This window comes from Bombus vancouverensis, chromosome 2 (assembly GCF_051014615.1).
Source record: "Bombus vancouverensis nearcticus chromosome 2, iyBomVanc1_principal, whole genome shotgun sequence".
NCBI lineage: Eukaryota > Metazoa > Arthropoda > Insecta > Hymenoptera > Apidae > Bombus > Bombus vancouverensis.
Window position 1 is genome coordinate 18,774,370 of NC_134912.1, and position 24,106 is coordinate 18,798,475.

General features: G+C 39.2%; 2 protein-coding genes across 5 annotated transcripts in view; both read left to right on the forward strand.

Moving 5' to 3' along the window:
• The window catches only part of LOC117166611 (uncharacterized), a 38,522-nt gene extending 36,645 nt beyond the window's left edge, over positions 1-1,877 (forward strand). For both annotated transcript variants that reach the window (XM_033350712.2, XM_033350718.2), the window contains one exon: positions 1,504-1,877. In XM_033350712.2, the coding sequence (XP_033206603.1) occupies positions 1,504-1,684 (181 nt within the window). In that variant the 3' untranslated portion in view covers positions 1,685-1,877. The remainder of the gene's footprint in view (positions 1-1,503) is intronic.
• Positions 1,878-1,935: 58 nt separating this feature from the next.
• Fhos (Formin homology 2 domain containing) overlaps positions 1,936-24,106 on the forward strand; it is a 245,288-nt gene continuing 223,117 nt past the window's right edge. For all 3 annotated transcript variants that reach the window (XM_076627885.1, XM_076627887.1, XM_076627886.1), the window contains exon 1: positions 1,936-2,344. In XM_076627885.1, the coding sequence (XP_076484000.1) occupies positions 2,180-2,344 (165 nt within the window). In that variant the 5' untranslated portion in view covers positions 1,936-2,179. The remainder of the gene's footprint in view (positions 2,345-24,106) is intronic.

Genomic DNA, 24,106 nt, shown 5'->3' on the forward strand with positions numbered 1-24,106 from the left:
AGTTCCACGGCCGTTCCAGGAATCCTGTCAAAAGAGAATTTGTATTTCTAACGAAAAGTCGACTCGCATATAAAATAGACAGAGAAAGCAACGCCGGGTCGGTGAAATTCCTTTGATAGCGGCATACCGGCGAGCATACCGAAAAGTTGGCACCGGCCGTGGAACGGTCGAGATTGTCGCCGGGTCCGCGCGAAAACATCGGTCCATCGTGGATTTGTTGATGCAGACGAGTTTGGAAATCCTCTTAAGCACGATCTTACGTTACGATCGCATCTTGATCGTGAATCTTTCGTCGACTACAGGCACGATTACATTCGTGGCATGGCGCAGACTCGTTTTCCCTTCTATCTTCCTCCCCCGCGTTTCTCTTCTCCCTTCTCGCCATTTTCTTTCTCTCTTTCTCTTCCCCTCTGTCGTCTTCCATCTCTCTCTTTCCCTAACTACTATCTTTCTTTCTCGCTTATTCGGTATTTCTCTCTCTTTATTCTCCATCTCTCTCCTTTTTTTCTGTCCTGTGAGCACCATCGAGCCGGTTCGCAGAAGAGCTAGCCCATGCAACGGGTAAGAACAATGCGAATAAGAGAGGATGACAAGACTGGTTGGCATGCGTGGATAATTGACACTTCGTAAATTTGTTCCGTACGAACGTTGATTTTCTCGCGATTGCTCCTCGAATTGAATGTCGGTGTGAAACGTAGAGATGAAAACGTGAGAATCGATGTCGTTTGATCCATTTTTGTGACACGAACGAATCGGCGGGGCACGGTATTGCGATTCACTGGACACCGTGTAGAAATTTCGCGTCATGCGCGGAGCGTGCAAGATCGATGTTTTTGTACAATACTTCTCGCGCGCGAGATAGGTAGGACGCGACGAATCTTATATGTTGGTATGCGTAGATGTATTTGAATTGTGTATATAGAAAATCCGGGGCAATTAGTGTGTTTCGTAAATATTTTCGTAGATATTGTTTGTCAACACTGTTCCCTATTATAGCGAAGAAAATGCGTATGATTTATTAATTTTGATGGATATCGGAATTTTATGGGATAATTTGGTTCATCGCGTCGTAAAGTAAGGTTGAAGAACGCACGGTATGTCAGAGCGTTCGTAACCTTGAAGGTAAATGAAAATTACCTCTTCCGATCATTCCACTTTCGGCCGACAAGCCGACAGACGAGTGAAAGGAAAATCTAAAGGTCATCGACCGTTTGAAAACGACGCGGTTTCTTATTCACCTGGTCACCGGAGTCAAAGGTTGTTACAGTTTCTACATTGTCACTTTTGCACGTACGAACCGTAAACGTCGAATACGATTTATTGAGTTTATTTTTTATTATTTCATAACACGTTTTTGAACATGTATTTTTACAAAGAAATTTTAAAAAACTATGTAACTAAAAAAAAAAGAAAGAAGATATAAAACTATTTATATTTTCCTTGTTAATATTTCCATCGTAATGTCAATGATATTCACGTTACCATTAAAAACCCACTTTCCAGATACTCACTTCAAACCGATCGATCGATGGAAGAGCGCGAAAAGCTGCAGGGACAAAATAGCGGCACTTTTTCCTCCGTCACGAATCTCCATCGTCGCTCAGACAAAAATAAATCGGCAGCTTTCCACGGTCGCTCGCGGTGTGCCTCTCTTTTTCTCTCTTTCTCTCTCCTGTTCTCATAAAACAAACTCACGAACGGATGAGAAGTGGTCGGAGTAGAGAAAGAGAATATCGGTTCACCGCGATCAAGGTATTCACGTGAGCCTCTGTTTCGTCGTCGAGCCGGTAGACGCGAATGGAACGTGAGGAGGAAGAAAGAGACACGGGGAAAAAGGAACAGAGGGCTGGCGTGAACGGTGGAGACAGCGCGTTAGAGAAAGAAGGAACGAGAGCAAGGTTCGTTTTCTCGGTTGGTTGTAGCCGGCGACTCGAATGAAAATAAATCGGCGGTACGACGAACTGGTTCGTGCGTTCGCGTAAAGCGGTCGTGCGGTCCGGTAAAACAGAGACAGAAGGAAAGAGAAAGAAAAGACGTGTATAGAGTGCGAGTGAGAAAGAAGGAAAAGGACTCTCGCGACGCGAAACAAGCCTGTGTGTTGCCTTCTTTGGATCGTGGAAAAAAAGACCCTATCGGACAACAATCGGCCGTTACGGTCAAGATACAGAGGGCCCGCGAGATGTCTCTGACGTGCCGAGTGCAGTATCTGAATGACGTCGATCCGTTTGCCTATGCGAGCTCCTATCCGGAGCCACCTAGGCCGCCTGTGCACACCTTCAGCGCGACCTTGCCACTAATTAACCAGCTCGCAGCGGTGCATCGACTTCTACGGGCGCCTCATAGGGTGAGTTCATCTTTCTCGCTCCGCAACGACAGCGTTCCTCTTAATTCATCGTTTATCGAGAGATCGAGAGCGAGGGCGAATTAATGCTCCATCAAGCGGCCCGCGGCGCCGCCATGCGGTATCTATCGCGAAAGTATAATTCATAGGATTTTTTGCGCGCCGCTAACGATGTACTTGATTGCTTAAAAACCAACACTTTTCATTTGCTCTTTTTTCTGTCCTTTCTTTTTCACTCTTTTTCCCCCCTCTTTTAGTTTAATGGTTCGAAGTCTCTTACACGACCATGCTTGCGTTAGATGTTAGACTTAAGCGAGGGGGAATTCAACGACCTACGTAGGTCGGTTAGAACGAACGATGGCAGATCCAGATTCGAGTGGCACTGCTGTGGAAATTTATCAAAAGCGTTGTTCAAATTTCGATGATTCCATAAGGATTGGTATTATGTTCTATATATCTTATGCAGAGTTCTACGTATGACGCTGTCACTTGATAACATATTTGATATTTTAAAAGATGCAACATAGTAAAATTAATTAATTATTCGATTCTCTTTTGTCTAACTGTAAAACGACAACGTTGTCTGTTCCAAACATTAACATCCTGTTAAACGACAAATAGCGTACTGAGAATACATTATCACTACGTAAAAGTGTTAAATTACAATGGTATAAAATGACCACGAACGCAACCATTTGATAAAGTCCATTCACAGCTATTAAAGCGTCTTACAAAGAAATCGTCGAGCATGTTCGTCATCTATCGCTTACGTTCGCCTCGATAAACGACGTAGATGAATAGCTATGGGAAGAATGCCACGGTAGGTGTTTAAACAAATGTTTTACGATAACGGAAAAATATGGCACGGCTGCTGGTATGGTAATGCGAGGAGATCCATCTGTAACGGAACCTCTTTGAGGGCCGGGGGGACAGAAATTATTCTCATCGTCAGACAGGATTCTCGTTTAATGCTGCCACTTGCTGCCAGTATCAAGGATTCTCGAGATCGCAGAAATTTCCCGCCAGGGACAGGTTTCCTTTTTACTCAACCCTCCCTTAACGTCTGCCTCGACGTGTAATACGTACACGGAAATATATTTATATCCCCGGACAAAATCGCGCCGGAGAGGGATGAATTTTCTTTCCTTGATATTAATATTTATGAAATCCGCCCTGATACCAGTCGGCGTAATGTATGCTTGAAAATTTCAAATAGCCCGAGTTACCGCACCACGGTAGTACCGTGGAGGAATAGTCGAATGAATTTTTTTATTGAAGTTCGCGAGGAAGTACTTACCGATAACTCTAGCTCTATCAGGCCATTCCATAGTAATGTTGTTTCTTACTTTGCACTTTGAATTTCTCAGATAGAATGTAACGGTCACTGTATCAGGGTATGCATATTTACAGTTGACGATTAGAAAAATTGCAAATAGCACCAGTATATAAATGCGCAATGCTAATGAATCAAAAAAGAAATTTTGTTCTATCGATGGAATGCAACGATATAGTTCGAAATGGTAGATAGAACGTTTTAACTAAGGAACATGGTAAAGATCATACAAGTATAACAAGAATACGCATTAGATATGGAAATTTCCTTCGGTTAAACTTGAGACAAGTTTTCTTGAGACATAGATTTCAGATTGTACGTTCACATATTTATTTAATCATTTTCTGAAACAATCTTAAATCCTAAAAGAATGTAACAAATACATTACATCCGCGCAATATTATGAACTGTTCGAAAACTTGTGGTGAAATCACTTTCGGAGTATCTCTACTCTCCGATGCCCGGAGCACCGATTAGATTAATTCCCAATCAGAGTACCATTAACCAAACTACCCATCCTGAAACTTTCTTCGAAACCACGTCTCTTGGTATCACGATGCGGCTCCCCGACGATTTAAGACGACTGCTGATATTACATTGAATCAGTGGAACGGAGGAGGGTCGATGCGATAAATTATATCGTCGAGGGAAAAATGGACGGAAAGTGTGGCCGGATGCGAGGCGAACGATCCTCGTGGCGTTTGCCGAACTTCACCTTGGGCCGAGTAATTCTTCAAAATTTATTATTAGATGTTCGTCGCGCGATATCGAGGCAGCGGTTGCACGCTTCTCAAAGTCGTCTGGTCGGCTAACTATTATAAATCGACGTTATTAAGCACCTAGCCAATGGAGAAATATATGCTTGGCGTATTACGACAGTAAAGAGGGATGAGAGAGGGAGAGGGGGAGATCATAAATTTCGCGCGCGTAACTATATTCATTAATGGCCAGGGGATCTTGTGGGATCTTCTCCGGTTGTCGTTCCCTCAGTTGCTGCTGTTTCTCTCTCTCTCTCTCTTTCTCTCTCTCTCTCTCTCTCTCTTTCTCTCGCGCACCAAGAGAATCCGATTGCGTATAGCTGCGTGGCGTTCGTGGCTCCGCGACCTGGCACGTTTACGTGTTTCATTCATTGGATCGCGCGAGCGTGCTTTGCGTAAACCCGAACAGCATATATGCACATACATACATACATACATAGATACATGCAGCCGCGATCTCGCGGATAGCTGCGGCTTCGTGCATTCGCCACCGGCTTATCTTTCGGTGATTGTTACTGTTCGCTCGCCGCGTACTGCACGGTAATTAATACCGGTGTAGGCACGCTGAATGTGTAACGAACGATGCCGCACGATTGATGTTGCATAATTTTTGCCACGGTATGCGGAGAGAATTTTAAATTCGTCTAAGTAAGAATTATTATACAGAAAGCGTAAATTAATAAGCAAGAAAGAAAGAGTAATAGAGAGACAACAGGGATAGAGTGTAGTAGACAGCACGCCTTCCAGATTATTGCGATAGAACTTAAAAGAAGAAGTTAGAAGAGAGAAGGACTTAAAAGAAGACAGTACTTGGATCAAAAGAATAAAGGAAGAATGCGTAAGCTTAAAACTGAAAGGAAACAACAAAACGAAGAAGGACAATGGTATCGTTCTTGAAAGAGATCGGTTGTAAGGTACGCGTGACAGCGAAAATAGGATTAAAATGGGGAAAGTCTACAGGGGAAGGACGAAAGTTATGAGAGAGAATAAGAAAAATCAATACGTCAACTTTTTTACATTTTTCCAAAGGTCCCAACCTATGAGAGTCAGGTCTGTTCGTAAGTATTTACTATGATTCGAACATTCCTCTATTAGAATGTCTCGAAACATTCATAGATCGCGCTATATACTGTCTTTGCATACGGCACAAATGTAACTCATGGACGGAGAATAAAAGATACCAGAACCTTCGATTATTTCGCTCGCGCAATATTCCAAGAGTGGGTCATTAAGTATAAACAGGTTTCCACTCCAATTTATCATCTCGCAAGCGTTTTCTTCCTCCCTCTACAGATAAGATTTGTTCCTATTAAGCATCTACAAACGTTTCGAACGAATAAAACTCCGATATTCTATTACTCTTCTTCGATTGGCCTGGCAATTTTCAGCCCTTCTTCAATTACCGAATTCAAAGTTTTTTCTAGTTAGGAAACAAATCTTTCTCTAGTTAACGTCGCAAGAACGTGTTAAGACAGTTGATAATCCAGTTTCTCGGAGACTCTAGATTTCCAAGGTCTCCGAGGCAGCTCATTGTCATCGTACGTAGAACTCGTTGGGCGCTGGTCCGTTACACGGTGTCGCCTATCATTTTGACAGCCAGCGCTGGAACTGAGCTCGTGAGAGGTCCAGGTCGGTCGGCTGTGTCGCGGTCGCGAAAGTGGTTTTACGATCATGTCCAGATAGCTTTGTCGTCGTGACACCTTTGCGGTGCTTGCTTTGACACGCTGACGCGCTTCATTCACCTAATCGTGCACGCGTGCTTTCTGTAAACTGTTCGGTGGGACACGTACATGCACGCGTGTCCATCTGGTGTAGTTAGAATCAGGGACAAACAGCCGGTGACCGAACAATAGACGAAGATATAGACACTATAGACGGTGCTGGAGCGGAGAATGGGCGAACAATGAGAGAAAACGAGAGGGGCAAATGGACGGACAAAGAGAGATAGAATAAAGGAGAAAAAGAGAAGGGTATCCAGAGTAGAGAGAGGTCAGGCGACACGAGCGCAGAAGCGCAGCAAGCGTGCACGTGGTTCCTTTGTTCGTGGCACCGTTTCTGAAACAGCCCTTCAGCCGCAACTATTCTCATAGAGGTCCCGGTGCACGGTTAAATGCACGATTACTGCAGTATCGCTGAAACCTCGGTCGGCCACCTTCGTGACTGCACCACTTTGACCCAATTGCGTCGTCGTGTCGCAATGTTGAACAACACGCGGCTGCCAACGGAGGGACCGGTCGGTCGGTCGCGCGCTATTCCTTCCGCATTCAACGGGCCAGCCACGACCTGTCTCGGGCTACGTTCGTATCCGACTCGAAAACGCCACTCTTCCAGCTTGACGTCCTCCGGATTAACTTGCATGAACTTTCACCGATCATATTTAGCACTTCTCAACAGCGTGCTTTTGGTAATCCTCACGCGTCGACCTTTTTGCCGTTGGTCGTGACTTTTTATGGTTTCGAAGCGATTTTCTGTCACGATTGTGAGTAGTTCATTTTGGAAACGTTGTCTTTCGCGATAACTATTTCACTTGTATTTCATAAGATATATGTGCCGTATTATTGCTTTGGTTAGCTGGAAGCCTATGCGCGATTAATTGATGCAGAGATTGGCTGTAATTTCAGCCTTGATCATAATTTTCTGCTACTGCTACCGAAGAATCTGTTACAACTCTTGCGTAATACTATGTAAGACTTTATATTGAAGCGATGATAGACATTTACGTTCTTCAGCAAATACCGTTAAATACATTTCTTCTGAATTCTACTGCAACAATTTTATTAGCGTCATAGAATTTTAATAAAAGACCATTAATGTTACACAATTACTCGTACAATCTGAAGCATAGAGTAATCATCGAACACTTTCTAAATTTTACATTATTCTTTACGAGCAATGATCGAGCAAAAAACTATCGATGTTCTCGCAATCTAGACGCTGCTTTATTTCCACGAAACCTTTTCTCTTCCTCACCTTTTTCTCTCTACACGTCGAAGCGGATTCGATCGTGAAGAAATTACGATGCGGTTAATTTTAAAGCTGTTTCGGACGTAGCCTGGTGCTTCTGAAAGATTCGAGTGTTCCGAAAGATGCTGGTCGGTACTCTTTGGGCCCTCCTTCGGCAGTTCGCCGACATAACGGGACCGAGAAGCGTTACCCTCACGGCAAAGGAATAAAAAGTACGTTTATGGTCTGAGCATTATATACCTATAGGTACCGTGTGCTGGTGTACCGGTTATCTCGCGAACGTTGTTGGGTTCTTTCCGTGTAACTCTTTTACCTGTCCTTTGCTGCGGTTAAATTCGGCCTCGCCCTTTCCAAAGGCATCCTTGACGCAGCTTCACGATGCGTTTAAAGCGGACCGGTTCAGACGCGGCTAAAAAATCCGCGATTCGAACAGAAGAAGTTCTTTCCAACCAGTTTGCGTTGAGACGGAAAGGATAAGTTTTGTTTTCTGTTAATTTATGGCATAGATATTGTCTAAATATAGCGATTATTTTGACATCTGTTTCGCATTTTTCATATTTTAATTTGTATTCGTTTCAAAGATTATTACGAATGTAATATAAATAATGTAAATATAAATAATATAATGTAAATATTTTGTATCATTTCGTTCGTAAGTTTTGCGTTATTTCACGATGAGAAATCCGTGCCCATAAACGGCGTGTATCGAACGGGCTCCGCTTTTTCGCTTATTAAAAGGAAGACGGTTATTTTCTACAGTGTAGAACGGTGGCCACGCATAAATATTTGGTAAACTGACATCCTTAGGAAGAGTCGGTGCAACAGTGTGCACGTACGAGCTGCGAACCGCCTTTTATATTCTTTGACGTTCTCTTTCATAAAAATCCTCTTTACCCTCGCACATTCTGTCGCGCGTATGCTAAAGCAGTGCCGTGCTCCGAATTTATGAGCGAAGCTGTACTCAGGAACCAGAATTTATAGTGCGCATTCTCTCGAATTTATTCCTCGGAAAATGTAACGAGACGCGCCGGTGAATTTACGCGTGTTCTCCGCCGCGATTTTTAACGCGAAACGATAAACATCTTGATCTACGATCGAACGCAAAGGATAACTACGTGGAAAGCCAAACGATCATTTTGCTTTCACCATGATCGATGCACTTTGTCTCCTGTATCGTATTATCCTTGCAACGAGACTCGATGTCCCCCTTGTTAATTATGTCACGATTTCGTTCCATTCGCGGTGGAAGAAAGTTTATCGTTTGTTCGCGACTTAGACGCTTTATATTCTGTAACTTGCAATGATTCCAACGTTATTTGCTGAAATTACGGATAAGTATTCTTCTTTTTATGGACTCTGCGTGACAAATGTTTTGATTGATTTTTAACGAGGAATTCATATCGAGATTTGACGTGGAGTATTCTTTCATTATCGTAAAATGCATTTTGTAGTTTCTTTCGATGAGCCAGATTATAAAAAAAAAATTCGTAAAGTACGTGTAAACTTTTGTGATCGACTACATAGGTTTCCTCGGATAGTTAGATATTCATTTTTGTAGGTTTACAGATATTATGATTTTAGCGAGTATCAAAATTTTATAGTTAGAAGTAAAGATATTAGTAGATTGATGAAGTAAAACTTCTCGGTTCCTTCACTACGATATCCTTGAAACAAGAACCTCTCACAATCCACTGAATAGGATAATGGTTATTCTGCGCTGATATATTTATGTACGTAGATATTTAGATACTTTATATAGGTAATTACTTAGCAGTTAGTAATGCATATTTATACCGAAAGTTCACTCGGTTAGTCACTTGGTTGGTAGCTGCAATATAATTCAATTCATTACGGTAGTTTACTCTAACAAGCTTAAGACCTTGGGTAGTTAATAAAGTAAATTACATTTTCACGTATAATCTTTCGATCTCTAACAATAAGATATGTGCTCGGATTTTAATTAATCCTACTAAATTCATACATTAAACTTTAAGTAATCTAATAGATTAAAATTAATTCTATCTGCTCGTACTACTCCACATACGTAAATACGTTATAATATTATATAATATTTAAGCGATTCGTAATCGCTTACGTCTCTGGAAATTTGTGATATGTACAAAATAGAAAATATCTCACAGTAGGTGAACCCGATTTATCTCTCTTCCTAAGTATATAAAATTTGGTAAACATTCTTAGTCTAATCTAGATCTCTGCCACTTAAAAAAATACGTAAGGTCTAAGCTTAGTAACTCGAAATGTTCCCGACATTCTAAACCCAAATTAACTTAGACGCGTAACTGCGTTGACTCCTTTCCAACGTACTTACACACGATCACCGGCGATTCAACACCCGAGTCACGGTCACTGAAGTGCTTCAACCTCGAGCAGGCTGCGTATCCACGAGGATCGGCCTTTTTCACGCTACGACAACAGGCGTATCCGCGTTACGTAATATTACAATTAGATCGCGAGTGACGCATTCCAGCGCTTAGCGGCTCGCATAACTCGTCAACAGCGAGTAACCTCGACTGCCTCGATTTGGTGGCAAATAGAGCATGCTCGTCTCGTCCCGTGAAGATCAGTACCGGCACACCGGTTTCAGGCAATCCATTTTTACCCTCTGCATTCCTATTGAATGGTAATGGAGAGTTACGATTGCGATTTATGGCGGCGTTATACTTGGGAGGCTGCGAAATTTCGGTTTTATGGCCGACCGGCTTATCGCGCCGCACGGCAATGGACTGCGAAGTGCAGCACTGGTGCCGTCGTGCCACCGAATAACGATACCAGAAAGAGACGTAAATCACCACGGATGCATTGGGACCCGTCCGTCTCAGAGGATCCTCCAGTTCTTTTTTCTTCTTCATTCCTTTTTCGCTTTGTCTCTCGTCGGTCTACGTACAGCGCAACTACATTGTCGAACTACAATACGTATGCGCCGACTATACAGAAACTTGGCGATCGTTTGTTAGTGTTTGGGGATGTTAGCGGATATAGAGAATTTGTCAACAAATTTGATGAAAATATATAACAAGCAATTACGTATTAGCGAAAAACACATATTTGCATCTATAATGGTTTATGAACGTTTTACGTGATGGACGAATTGTAGTAAAAATTTAGAAACACTGGTGTTCATGCGTATCATCTCTGTTAACTGTTCCAACTGTTCATAAACGTTCGTGCATCACTTCTGTGATGGAGGAAACACCCAACAGATCTCATAAAGGACATAACCTAACAAACACGATGATGGTACCCCGCTGGGGGTAACCACCCACATGTTATATTATTATACCGCTATAATATTTTACCATATGTCCTACTGGGCAAATTGTAAAATTTAAATAAATAAATAAAAAAAAACTTTTGTGATGGTGCAAATAGCTTCTCGGTAGATACGTAGCTTTAGACGATCAGAAAATGGAATTTTATTCGCTCGCTAATATATTTGTTCTAATTTATTCGAATAACGACAGATGATGAGGCAGGATTTGGGATATTACCTAAATGTAAGTTGGAATGGTTTAATGGTTCTTTTTGGGCATTGAGTTATTTCAAACGGCTGCGAGTTGCAAGGGAATGCTTGGGGTGGGCACCTACAATTAATGGATGGATGAAAGCAGTCTAGTCGGGGTAATAAAAATTGATTCGGAGCAGTGATTGTGTGTGACAATGGAATTAATAGGCTCAGTTGATGGATTTTTAACACGGGTTAAACGTGATACTTTGAGGGGATTAATTGTTCGCTGAGATCTTTCTCATTCGATGGAGGGTGGCTCGGTGAAACTGGAAAGACTGACGTACTTTATCCACCAGATTATTTCTCCTAATTGAAATCGAGACACTTTAATACGAGGATAGCTTCGACGAAATTAATACGCGACAGGAAGTAATAATACAGCCGTCAGGAAAAATGTTCTTCTACGAGATTTGATCAACCTGTATACATGAAAGAAAACAAATTATTAGAATTCGTAGTGCACAAAATTTCACGAAAGTTAGGTTTCTGCCGATCTATATAGTATACTAAAATTACAAACGAGAAACGGTTCGATGGAACTATAACAATATACAATTTTCTCCCGGAATTTTATGTCAGTACATCGTGCATAGACTGGACGTGCATATAATACTATTTATAAAATTTGACCTAAATATCTTTACCTCAGATCTGGCTTGCTTCAATCGGTGCTAAACAATGAAGCCATTCGGAACGAACAAGCAGACACGAAGAGTTCTTCAGAACTCAGTCGACGATCTACGATATTTCGTTCTTTTATTCTTAGCATCGTACGATCGTTACAAGAGCGATTGTAGTCGCTCGAGTTGATAAAAATGTGACGCGAAAAAAGCAGAAGCTAAAACAAACGTTGCAAAACGGTTCGAGGCGTTGTTTACGAACGACTTTCTCCAGAACAATCGGTCCCTACTGCGCGAACCGATCGAGCTCTGTACATCAAGTTCGCGCAGTCACCGTTCCATCATCGTCTGCTGATATTTTTTACAAGAACATCGCGCTCGATCTAACGGACAAAAGGAGTCGCCCTGACGATGAAAAGAAATATCACTTGCACCACGACAAAGAAACTTTCTTTGCTACAATATTGACAATGCCTTGATCACGATTCTTAAGGTGACAAGAAAGAATATAAGTGGAGAACGGAAACTAGAGAATAATGGGCAGAATGGGATGGAATATTGAAATAATGGGATAGAATTACATAAACGAGGATTAAAGGGGATACTTCTGTATTGGAAAATTGGAAAATTGGAATTTTTCTTTTGTTAGAGGTGAACGTCAACTGTATGATTATTATCGATGGAAACGGATATTGTTAGTATATCGTTATATTATTTTCGATTTTATTTTTATTTCGTCCAATGTTTGAGAAATATTCAACGAAATATTTTGATACGATTACGCGTGTCGTTTATCGGCCCCTGAGAGCATTTGATTTCATAATCGAAACATGGTTTATGTATATTGAAAGAATTTTCAAATTCAATATTTTTTCAACAAAATTTTGAAGAAACGATTCTGCCTTTGGTTTATTTTTGTACATCATTTCGTGCAATATTCCACTATACCTCTTACTGGGTGATATTAATCCTGTGGGACTATAAAATCAAGTTCTTTTTTATATTCTGCTAGATCATAATAACTTTGCGAATACACAAGAGATTTGTGAATAGATCTTCTACATAAATAAATAAATATCTGACGGAAAAAATTTATAATTTCTATCATTCTAAATGTTACAATAGAATTTTGATTATTTAAACTGATCATAATACGTATTGTTCGACTAATTGAATAATTTTGTCTTTGCACTTCGCAAATTTTAAAACGTCTAAAAATTGTCACGTACTAACGAGTATATGTATTTTCGCGCCGACGTAAGGTGAAGAAAAAAGGAAGAAAGGAAAAAGGTGGGTTTAACGCGATAGAAAGACAATACACTTGCTTTACACAGCCTACGTGAAACTGGGCGCATAAATCGTCGAACGAAGGTGCGCAAAGAACGCAAATAACTTTTCACATGGCTCGCCTCTCTCAGTTTTTCTCAGTTTTTACGTTCTTTCGCGTTTCCCAGTAACAACCCACGGAAAGCCGGATCTCGTTGACTGACAGAACAAACGAAAAGTTCGAGAAACGACGCGCCAAAAGTTTTTCGTGTAACGAAGAAAAGTAATCTCACGGAACGTTGTTTCAATCCGGTTGTTGCGTCGAAATTGTAAATAACGATTTCTCGAAAATTGGCGAAACTTGGTTGGACACCACGCGTTTCCACGGGTCAAATTGATTTAACTTGAGGATATTTATGATACGAGTTAGAACGCCAGCCGGCGTAACTCACGGCTGAGATTTGTTTTCGTTGCGATTTTCGAACTGCACTGTACGATGGTCTTTGTTACGTTGCTTGAAAAATTTGAAACTTGCAAAAATTAAGATTTCTCTTCTTTGTTTAGGAAGTTGTGGATTACTTCGACAAAAATTATCTAAAATAATGTTATTACAATTTTAAATTCTTTTAACATTTTGAACTTGCACAGATCTTTAATGTATTCGTGACTTCTGAACTTTCGCTTTTCTTCTTATAATTATCATTTTTGCGTAAATTTTTTTGAGAACTTAATAATTTCAGACAACTGTATTAATTAACAAATAGTAATATCATACTGTTTCCTCTTTTTAGATATAGTTTACCGATTGAAAATCATACCCCCTCCATGTAGCTGTTCAAAAAATTCACACAATATATTTTCAAAATTTGTTAGCATAATCTGTAGATAAATAACTAGAGAAACTCGCAGAATTTTTAATTCGTAATTACTTTTCTTACTGCAAATATACAGTGGAAACGGTTGCCTTATAGTCGATAACTATCATAAATCATGGTAACAAAAGTAGCAATTAAAATGCAACTGATTAAAAATTTCATAGAAAATGTATATTACTGCTTTCGTAATAATATAGTTAGCTATAAATAAACATTAGCCAATGATCCCATATCCCAGCGTATCCTTATCGTTATTAATACTCTTTCTATTCTGGTTTCTAAGAATACAGTCGAAATTTCTACCGGACCAGGACTGTCTGTACAGTCGCGTGACACCTGTGACATCGTTCACAACTATTTTCGTACTACGTTTCACTCTGTGATGTGGGGCTTTCCTCGAAATTTCGGTGCCTGACAATTTCCCTAAAATATCTTAATGTTATCACCGCGATATCTTCTATTGAGAAAGTAGCTCTGTTTGTAGAATAGCCCTCGAAAATCTGTAACTAGCTCAACAATCGGTATTTCTATGAACTTCTACTTAGTGGATAAAACACTCTCGTATGATTCTAATAATTTGATACTGTGAAAATGAAATGTACGTGGAATCTAGTTGAAAAAACAATTCATCGGAAAATAAAAGCGTGTGCTAATGCCTTTTGCAGTCGTTGTATTAAATTGTCCGAAAAGTGTCTTTCTTTTACAGACTCGTCTTTTACAACGATGCATCTTTATACAAACGTGAAACATAATCTGTCGAAAGTTGTGATCTTTATTTTGATAGAACAAAATGGATCATACGTAATTCGATAAAATAATATAAAACGAAAGATGTTGTGCATCCGTTATTTCCTTATAAAATGAAAGAAACTTTTCGGACGACCTAATATAATTACCTAATTGCCTTAATTACAGTATCAATCGGTGGATTTTTGTATACCTTTAGTCAACTAACTGCTATAGACCTCTGATGTATTCCGAATGTTATTTCTCCTCGTGTGCGTACACGCTGCTCTACACGAGTGTCCAGTTTCATTGAAGAGTGTGATTCTTGACGCGACGGTGGAATTTGTTTCGGGAAACGTGTAGAGAATGGACTTTCGGCCGAGCTGTCGCTCGAGCAGACCCTCGTTGCTCGGTTTCGGAGCAAATCGAGTTAACTGCTGGCACTTAACGCGCGGCATTGTTGAAACTGGATAGGGCAACGTTTTCTATGTATTTCAGCTCACTGACTCGCTATACGAGAAAGTATTGTCGGTGTTTTTGTAATTAGATATTACAGTTTTATTTTTGCACTTACTAAAAGTAAAAAAGTATTTGATAATTGAGCCCGCTTAATAAACTCCAACTAGTAGATTTTGATAGAATTTAGCTAAATCGTCTGTGTCTTTCGGGTCACTTTCGACCCAATCGTATTCTTTCGTCGTTAAAGAAGTTCCCTAACTTGGAAAAAAATGTAAAAGAATTGCTATTACCGCGAGATGTTTTACTCCAATTTTACAGCAAAATGTTGATTAAAGCGTTAAAAGCTTCATCGAAGCGGAATCTAGATCGAACTAGATAGACCACTGAACGTGCTTTGAACTATCTACGCGTTCCACTAAAACGACAAGGCACCTAAAATTATTCAAACATACTTGAATCTTCGCTATTCTCGATTTCAAGCTAATATTCTCTCGGTATGCGTTGAATCTGAACGAGCAGCGGCAGGTAAGAAACAGGCCGCGTGTTTGGTCAAAATGTTTGCCCCGAAAAAACGTCCTCCGAATGACCTTACCTCAGGCTGTTCATAAATATTGATAAAATGCGCTTCCTGCCGAACGACAGGAGTCGAAAGAAAGGGTAGAAAGGGTGGGAGATGCAGAAGGTAGCGGAAAGGAAACGAACGAAAAAGAGAAGCAAAACCGCGTAGAGTTGCGAGTTGCAACAGAGTCCAGCGACCGATCGAACGATAAAGGCGTTACCGCATTATATTTTCGAGAGCGTGAAATTAATATTCATGAAGAAGCGGTATTGCGAAGGGTAGAGAAGGTAGAAATATGACGGACAGGTTATGATCGAGTAATGCGGTCGTGGAACCGTTCGCGAAATTATTGCAAATTACAGATTTTTGTACGGTTCCCGGCCGAGATCGGTATTTTTGGCACAGTCGCGGTAATAACGACCTTGTTCGATGCGAGTACGCGGTTCTTCGTGTTGGATCGATGACCTCGGTGTGAGATCATTTTTTAAAAAAGTTTTAGTATAATATCGAATCGAGACAGATCTAATGAATCCTCGCTTTTCTTCGACTGAGTCGTCTTAGCCGTTGATGAAAAAGTTACAGGTTCTCTTAGATTATGCTTACTTCTATTGGTTTATATTGCTTTATATTCCATCGAGTGTTAAGTTGATTTGATAATACTCGGTGTGAGACCTTCTGGAGAAACTTAAGGTTGGGTATAATTTAATGAATTGCGATCTTTTCTAGAACTGGCCTTTCAAGGTGTCTTGTTGTGAGAAAAATGTTAGGTTTTCTAAGATAACGGTTATTTGGATTCTTGTAAATATCTTATCGCGTCGTGTATTTTGTTGAGCGTTAAGTCATCGATTCGGTAACACTTTTATGATACGTTCGCTGTATTCTATATAAATCTTTTATTGCTTTTATACAGAAGAAATTTTTGCATATGATATGATAACGTCTCAGATGTTTCCAATTGTGAAACGTTTTATTCTGATACTAATGATGAAATAGAAACGTACAGAATTATGTGACGATTGTTGTTATCGGATTTTGGTTATTTCGATGAAAAGATTACGTTATCGACACTGAACTCCTATCCGTATTAGTTACAAGGTTACGTCAAAGGAACTACCTTGATCGATATAAATCAAGCAAAGTGTCCTTGAGTTGCTATGGAGTAAGAGTTCTATGAAATAAATGATTTTAAAACTATTCGACATACTCCATTGAACAGAACACATTTCTTCTCAATCATGTTTTTGATAGATAGGATTAGACTCAAAATAGGCATTTATGGTATAGTAACATGTACAATAACTTAGTTAGGTAGTGTTATTTAAAACATAGTGTTTTTATTTTTCCCTTTTTTCCCGGTTAATTTATTTATCGATTTATTGACCAATTAGAAGCTACAGCTATCTGCTAATTCATGACGCAAACATTAATAACCTAAATACATACGTATGTAAATAAATATAGATAACATATTATCAAAGACAAGTTTTAAATTAAATTGAGTTATCTTTTTAAAAAGCAGTAGTTTTCTAGTCCAGATTATTTCGATAATTTGTTATACAATTTTTGAAATAATTCTCGAAAGATTTAGATCCTAAAATTACGTGAAGTTACAATTGACTTTTCTATTTTCTCTATGAGAAACAAACGAAATATTGGAAATGATCATAAGAAGTGGAACGTACGTACGATATATTGGAATGACAGACTGAATTTCTGTATGCAGTATCGCGGTGGTATTGTGCCAATATTTGAATAAAACATTGGCTGTCAAAAGGATGTCGAAGGAAAGAATGCTGGAAGGAAAGGAAAACAGCAGGAATTGTGTATTGGTTTTCACCTTGGTTCATTCCTCGACTTTATAAAAAGATCACCTTTTTGATTTTATCCTACGAGGTCACTCTCACCCATTGTTAACCCAAGATAACCTGCGCAGGATCATAAACTAATAAGAATTTTCAGAAATACGAATAAGAATCGTATTTAAAAGAGTGAATTTTCGAATCAAAGTTTGTCAGTTAGTAAGATGTTACATACACATGGTTACTAGCGCGAAGAGTTATGGTTAACGATTATAGACTTCATTTTTACTTGACAGTAATATCCCAAAAGTATAACTGCGCTTGGAAGCGAAAACTCCTAAAAAAATAATGAGGAAGTGAAACCAAAAACCAGGAGAGAGATCGATGTGATTCGGAAGGCTGTAAACCTTAAAGGCTTTCAACGACTCAGCGGGTTGCATCGTTTATGATTCCTTGCGCCCTAAAAATCGTTTTATCGTCTTCGACGAACGTGACTCGAAACACATCGGTCGCGTGAACGTTCTTTCCCCGAATGAATATTTCCAATGATCCGTGAAATCTCGGTTGAACCTTTCTACGGTATCGGACGACGATTTTAATAGCTGCCATGAATCTGACCCATCGTTGCCCCGTTTCGTATCCCCGACGTTTCGCCAGGCCGATCGTCCATCGTGGGAATTCCCGTTGATCCGTGAATTTTCTGCAAATCAAGACCAGGGGGATGGCCACGATCGAGATTTATTCCCGCAATAAAACGGCCGGAAAGTCTTCTTTCTCCGAGGTGTTTTCCACGCTCGGCTGATCGACGGGACTCGCGCAGCGATTTCGCTGGAAATTTTACGCGGTTCGTCGGTCCTCTCGATGCCGGTTGCATTGTCTCGTTGTTAGTTCGGGAACACAATTAGCGCACCAGGTCAGGGAGCGTCATGCTGCCTTAATTCAGGTCTAACGTCTGTCCGCCAGATTGTTCTCTTCCTGTACGCTGTACGGTATTCGTGCGTGTTGTTTTGTGTTTGCATTTCCGTGGCCACGGATCGCAATCGTCTGGGCAGCCAGAACGAAGTTTCGTGTGTGGGTTGTTTCGTTTGTAACACGATATACGCATGTCGATATGTATTAAGATTTTCTCTTTTTTTTTTTTTCATTTTCACGTAAATCACCGTGGGGAGAGCTTTACCGTGGTAATTACAACGGCGTAATTGAATCTCGCAATCGGTGGGAAATTTTGATTTAAATCGTATCATCGAGCAGCGATTGCATCGAAAATCGTCGGTGTTCTGGGATCGTTGTTAATTTTCCGAATGTATATTCATTGTACCGGAACGATGTTATTTCAGATAATGACGTGGTTGATAAATCACGCGGGGTCCATCGACGAAGAGGAAGCCATTCGACCAATAATCTAACTTCTTGTCTGATGCAATCTTGTATGATAGAATCTTCTATTTTTGATGTTTAGTTTAGTACGATGGATGGGGCATCATCGTTTTATACTTACGAGACTCACCTTGAAACAGGATGGTCGCCAGATCGGGAAAAAGTTATCGACATAGTTTCACGTGACGACCGGTACGAGCTATAAGAAATCGTACGTATGCCGACACGTGCATTCCACCAGGTAGCACGTGTAAATCGATCGATCGACAATTTCTGTATCGGCATGACTATTTCTCGATAGAAATTTTTTTTTACGCTTTCTTAGTATTGTTTTGCAAGGCTTCTTTCTCAGTTATCGTTATTACGGTGTTTCTATCGATATCGTTGAAATATATTCCCATGGAAAGAGGGATCTCTTTTCGTCTCACGTCTCGTTCCCTCAATTCTATCCTTAAAAATCGATTTAATCATTTTTCTTCGGTTGGAATGTTTCTATTGAGAGCGTGCTAACCCTACTACGTTCTTTCGCTCATTTTTCATTCGATTGTATCGGGTTATTCGAAAATCTCGTAAGGAAATTGAAGAAATGTCTTTAAGTAATGTTGTGTCCAGCTTCGACATACATATATCGTAATGGCTATCTAGAAATTGCAAAATATTTTATTTTCTCGTCGAATTCGTATATGGAAATTCGTATATGGAAATTTCGAAACACATTTACAAGGTTAAACACTTTAAGAAAGAAAAAAGTGGGGTAAAGAAAAATCCCCTCGGCACAGAGAATATACAGAAGTGTGTCACAACTCGAAGCTGTAATTTCCATTCTTTTATGTATTACATAAGGGAAAACGAATATACAAGTCACTTCTAGTCGTTGCGTGCACACGTTATTCGCGTGTACGTGCACGTGGTCAGCAGCGTGAAGGCAAAGTCCAATCACAAAGGGTATCGCAATGTTGCGTTGGCGCGTTCGTCGTAATGAAAAATACGACAATGCGTCTATCTTTCTGGCCCTTCAATTAACGTTCCCAATGTGCGCTGCCATATTCGTGTCGCGGTAGCAAATAAAATCTCCTACTACTTGCTCGTTGTAAAATGGATTATAATTGGCACGATTCCGAATTTTCCGGCGTCGTCGTCGAATCGGTTTGAAAACGCGCGCGTGGCCATCGATTTCTAGCGCGGCGCGGCGCATAATTAATGGTAGATTTAATTGGAGCTCTGGCGCGTATCAAAATTACGCGGAGCGTGGAATTTATCGCGCGGTATCATACAAAGTATCGTTATTTTCGCGCATGCTGCAGAGGGACACATTCGTTCGACGTGAAAAATAACGATGAAATATCGAGGCGAGAAGTAAGTAAAATTGGAATAATTCCGTATCCGATAATTAATCGAAATATGCCAGCTTCATTTATCTCTGCAAATTTCTGCAAGTTTTATTTCTTTTCATCTTTTTTTCAATAATACTCGGATCTCTGCACTTTTGTATCTTTTCAGCGATTTTCACATATCAATGTCGTAAATATCGAATTGATGAGAAGTTGATTTTTGTGATTAGCCTGTATATACACGCAGCTTTCAATTTTGTTTCGTTCGATTACGTTCCGTAATCGCGTAAAAAGTCAATTTAAAAGGAGTTTGCATATAAGTAGAGGTTAAACTTTGGAATCCTCGTGGACGTGGTCTGTCATAACTAACGCGAATAATCCATACAATTTGCTATTTTATTTCTCTTTACGTTGTCATCCATGTTTATGAATGAAAATAATAAATTACTAAGTGCGAAATAACGTATTCGATAATATGATATATAAATTACTACGATATAATGTATTCGATGGAAAATGTTTTACCACGTAGTCTCGGTTTATTTTTACTTGTACATTCGATTTTTAGCTCTGTTATAAATTACGTCCCACGCTTTACGTACGTATAATATTCGTCATTCGCTCAGAACGTTTCCTGTAACGTTACATATATTGTCTCATCGCTCGAATATTTTCACGCGGTCTAGTTGAAAAAAAAATTGTAATTTATGTAACAAAGAAATTTACGATCCGTAAATTGCGATATTTAAGATCGTTCCGCTAGAGGTTAACAAGAATCTCTAAAAATAGCATTCTTCTAAAGGACAATTGATGCAGCATCGATAACAAACCCATAATACTGACGTCAGGACCAATAAAATCGCCATCCTGTTAAACGGCAAGCACCAGATGCACCAAGTTCCTTCGTCTTTGTCGCTCGGACGGATCAGAGGTGATTGGACATCAAGGTCGATTTATTAAGCTCTTGACTCGCATCATGTTACTTACATGGAGAAAAATCGTTAACAGTACTGTTTGTACATCCGTCTAATCGACGAATTTAGCGTTTATTATATAACGTTTCTCTTCGTTATTTGTCGTGTGTGTAATGATCGTCGAGTCGGCAATTTCATACAAAATTTCACAGTGCTTAATGAATAAATTTCAAATTATAAATAGTATTATCGAAGTACGTAGATCGAATACAATCGTCATAACAAAATTATCATAAACGTTCGTCCGAATACTTTCAATTTCGAAAAATTAAAATTAAAATTCCAGACAAAGTTCAACTGTTCAAAGAATTAACTTGATTTCAACTATAGATATCTACCATCGTCCTGATCAAAATTTATGCGTCGATATTTATAAATATTCGAGGAAAAGTTGTTTCGTATTTAACATAGCGAACTATCCTATTTAAGCGAAAATGTCGGCGGTCATAACGCACGAATATTTGCATAGAGTTCCCTAGAAGGGAATAGATCAATGGACGTTAAGCAGCAAATCGACAAAAGGAAATCCGCAGAAACAGGAATCCGCTTTCGAGTTCTCCCTGTTTCTTTTCAGTAAGAGGTTTACGGAACGACAAGTAATTAGGTTGGCTCGCGAGTTTCAGTAATAGTCGCGGTCTCCATATAGTTTCAACATTTAAGTTTCTCATTACAGCGGACTCGTGGTTAGTCCACTATCGCTCGAGAAGTCCGTGACGTTCTCCAGCATTTGGACACGTCTGGTACATGTAGACACGGACAAGTGTACGGTTATTAAAGCGACGAGTATTCGGACGTTCGAGTATGCAAATAGAAAGGTCCCTTGATAGCAGTGGCTTTCGTCGAATGCATTAAACGTTCATTAAGGAGTTAAATCGTGTAATACGAGATCGGTTGAGCCAAATACGATTTAGTCCAAAGGAAAATTGGAAACACTTGACAAAAGATTCTCTACTTTTTTCCTTAATGGCATAGATCGACGTGTTTAAATTCTGAAATTCCAAATAATAATTTGTAACTGATGGCACGATCGAAAAAGGACTGATGATATATAAAGAAATAAATAGAATATATGAAATAAAGATTTTCTTATCGGACTTTATGATAAGGATTCGCAAAGGTTCGATCGATTGACATGTAATTTATTTAGAAAACTAAAAAAAAATACATAATTACATTGATAATACGCTTTGCGCTACCGAGTTTCTCTTCGCTAGATTACCACATACTTTAAACAAGAACGTAGATAATTCAAGAGAAAGAAAATAGAATGCAATCGATTATTCTCAATCGTTCCTGATCATTTTGTTTTTGCACAGCATCGACTTGAAATAACATGTATCGAGAATGATGTTAACGAATCTGGTTATGAAATAACATCACTATTTACGTTTGCACTTATCCTAACAGTTCACAATTTGTATTTTTTTTTTTTTTATTTTTTACTGGAAGAAAGAATAATTCTTCGTGTTTTGACAATGAAAAATGTAGAATTTTATCGAGAGGAGATTTTTCTTCTAATTCTTTTTGCACTATAAGAGAAATATCACTAAATGTAGAACACGATATATTCTATGTATATAGTACATGGTTCTTTGACTGTTCCATTTGTGATTGTACATCGTTGTTTTTGGTACACCGACCGAATTGTATCGCCAACTTCGTCTATGGAATTTCACGTCTTGATTTGAAGATTCAGAGCATAATGCATACTACAAATCGTTTCATTTTATGGGAATATTTGTCCATTTTTAGAAACGTATTGTACAAATGCTTTAGATATTACGCATCTGGTAGTCGACCTAAAATTTTTGCACGATACTGTACATTCGAATATCTTGTACGCTGCTGTGCAACAAGATTGTAAGAGACCAAAGATCGAAATGGTCAGGGGATCGAAAAAGTGTCATCTTTTCTGTCCATAGAAGAAAACTGGTTTGGATTTCGTACAGCGATCGCATCGTCAGACGCGAAAGTTGAACAGGTGAAGGCGATCTAATACATCAAAATTCCTTCTCATGTTCGTCCTCCGCTTGGGAATTTCCGCTAAAGCAAGTCCATATCGAACGTGCTCCTTGACCTTCTCCACGTTGTTAGTTTCGTTGGTTTGCCGCCGGCTAGGATCGATCCAATTCACTTTACTTTATTTCCGACTTCTGGGAATGAAATTTCGTTCCTGTATTGTTTCGAAACTGAGGGATTGATATTTAGCCGTCGTTAAATGTCACGGAAGTGTTACGTTGAAACTGTTGAGAATAATGCCAAAGTAGTAAATCGTTTTTGCCCTTACTTGAACAATATCATTTGAATATTTTCTACATGCGAAGACCCAGCAAATCGTGGAGTTAATATTTTTATGAAAAGTTAAATGTCTAATTTTTATGTTAGAAATGGAAATATTTGTATAGTAATCGACAATTACTAAGAGCTTCAAGTTACGTTTAATATACTTATTCGTAAGTTCAGCTACGTAATTATATTATACAAAATTTTATTTCCATCTTTTTCTTGTACTTCGAAGCACCAGAAACACAGATTTTCGAATGTTCACTTCGAATAACAATCGCATACGAAATTCAATCGATTTTGATACAAAGATTTTCCCTATCTATATGCTCACCATTGTGATAATTTATATTACTTTGTAGCGTTACGTAATTAGCTTCTAGCAACTCAAGGACGTACAGAAACAGATGCTATTATAACTACATTTAACACTCTGTGGTGTAAACTTCAAGCAGATGCTGTAAATGAAGTACACGGTAATGGTTATACCAAGTCTCGTTTGTTTAAATAACTTTCGCTCTTTAGAAACCTTGGCTCGCTCGAAGGCCACGGAGCGTGAAATAATCGTGAAATAATCTTGAAAACGTAAGAAACGAATTTCTCTTTCGCTGGTATCTGGAATAACAAATGATGGAGAAAACCGTCATTGCACTTAATTTATTGAATATTATTTTACATCGTTTGAATAGATTTTTACATACATACGCACGGAATATAAACGGTGAAGCATCGTTAAATTAGTAACTTGTTGAAACTTAACCGATGTATTACTTGATCTATTGATCTTAATCTCGTCAAATCATTTCAGCATAAAATCTACTATGTAAAAAAATAATGATAGAAACAATGCAGAGATTTGTTTCATTCATCGAGCGTTGCTATGAATATCGTACAATACTTTGAATATTTCATATA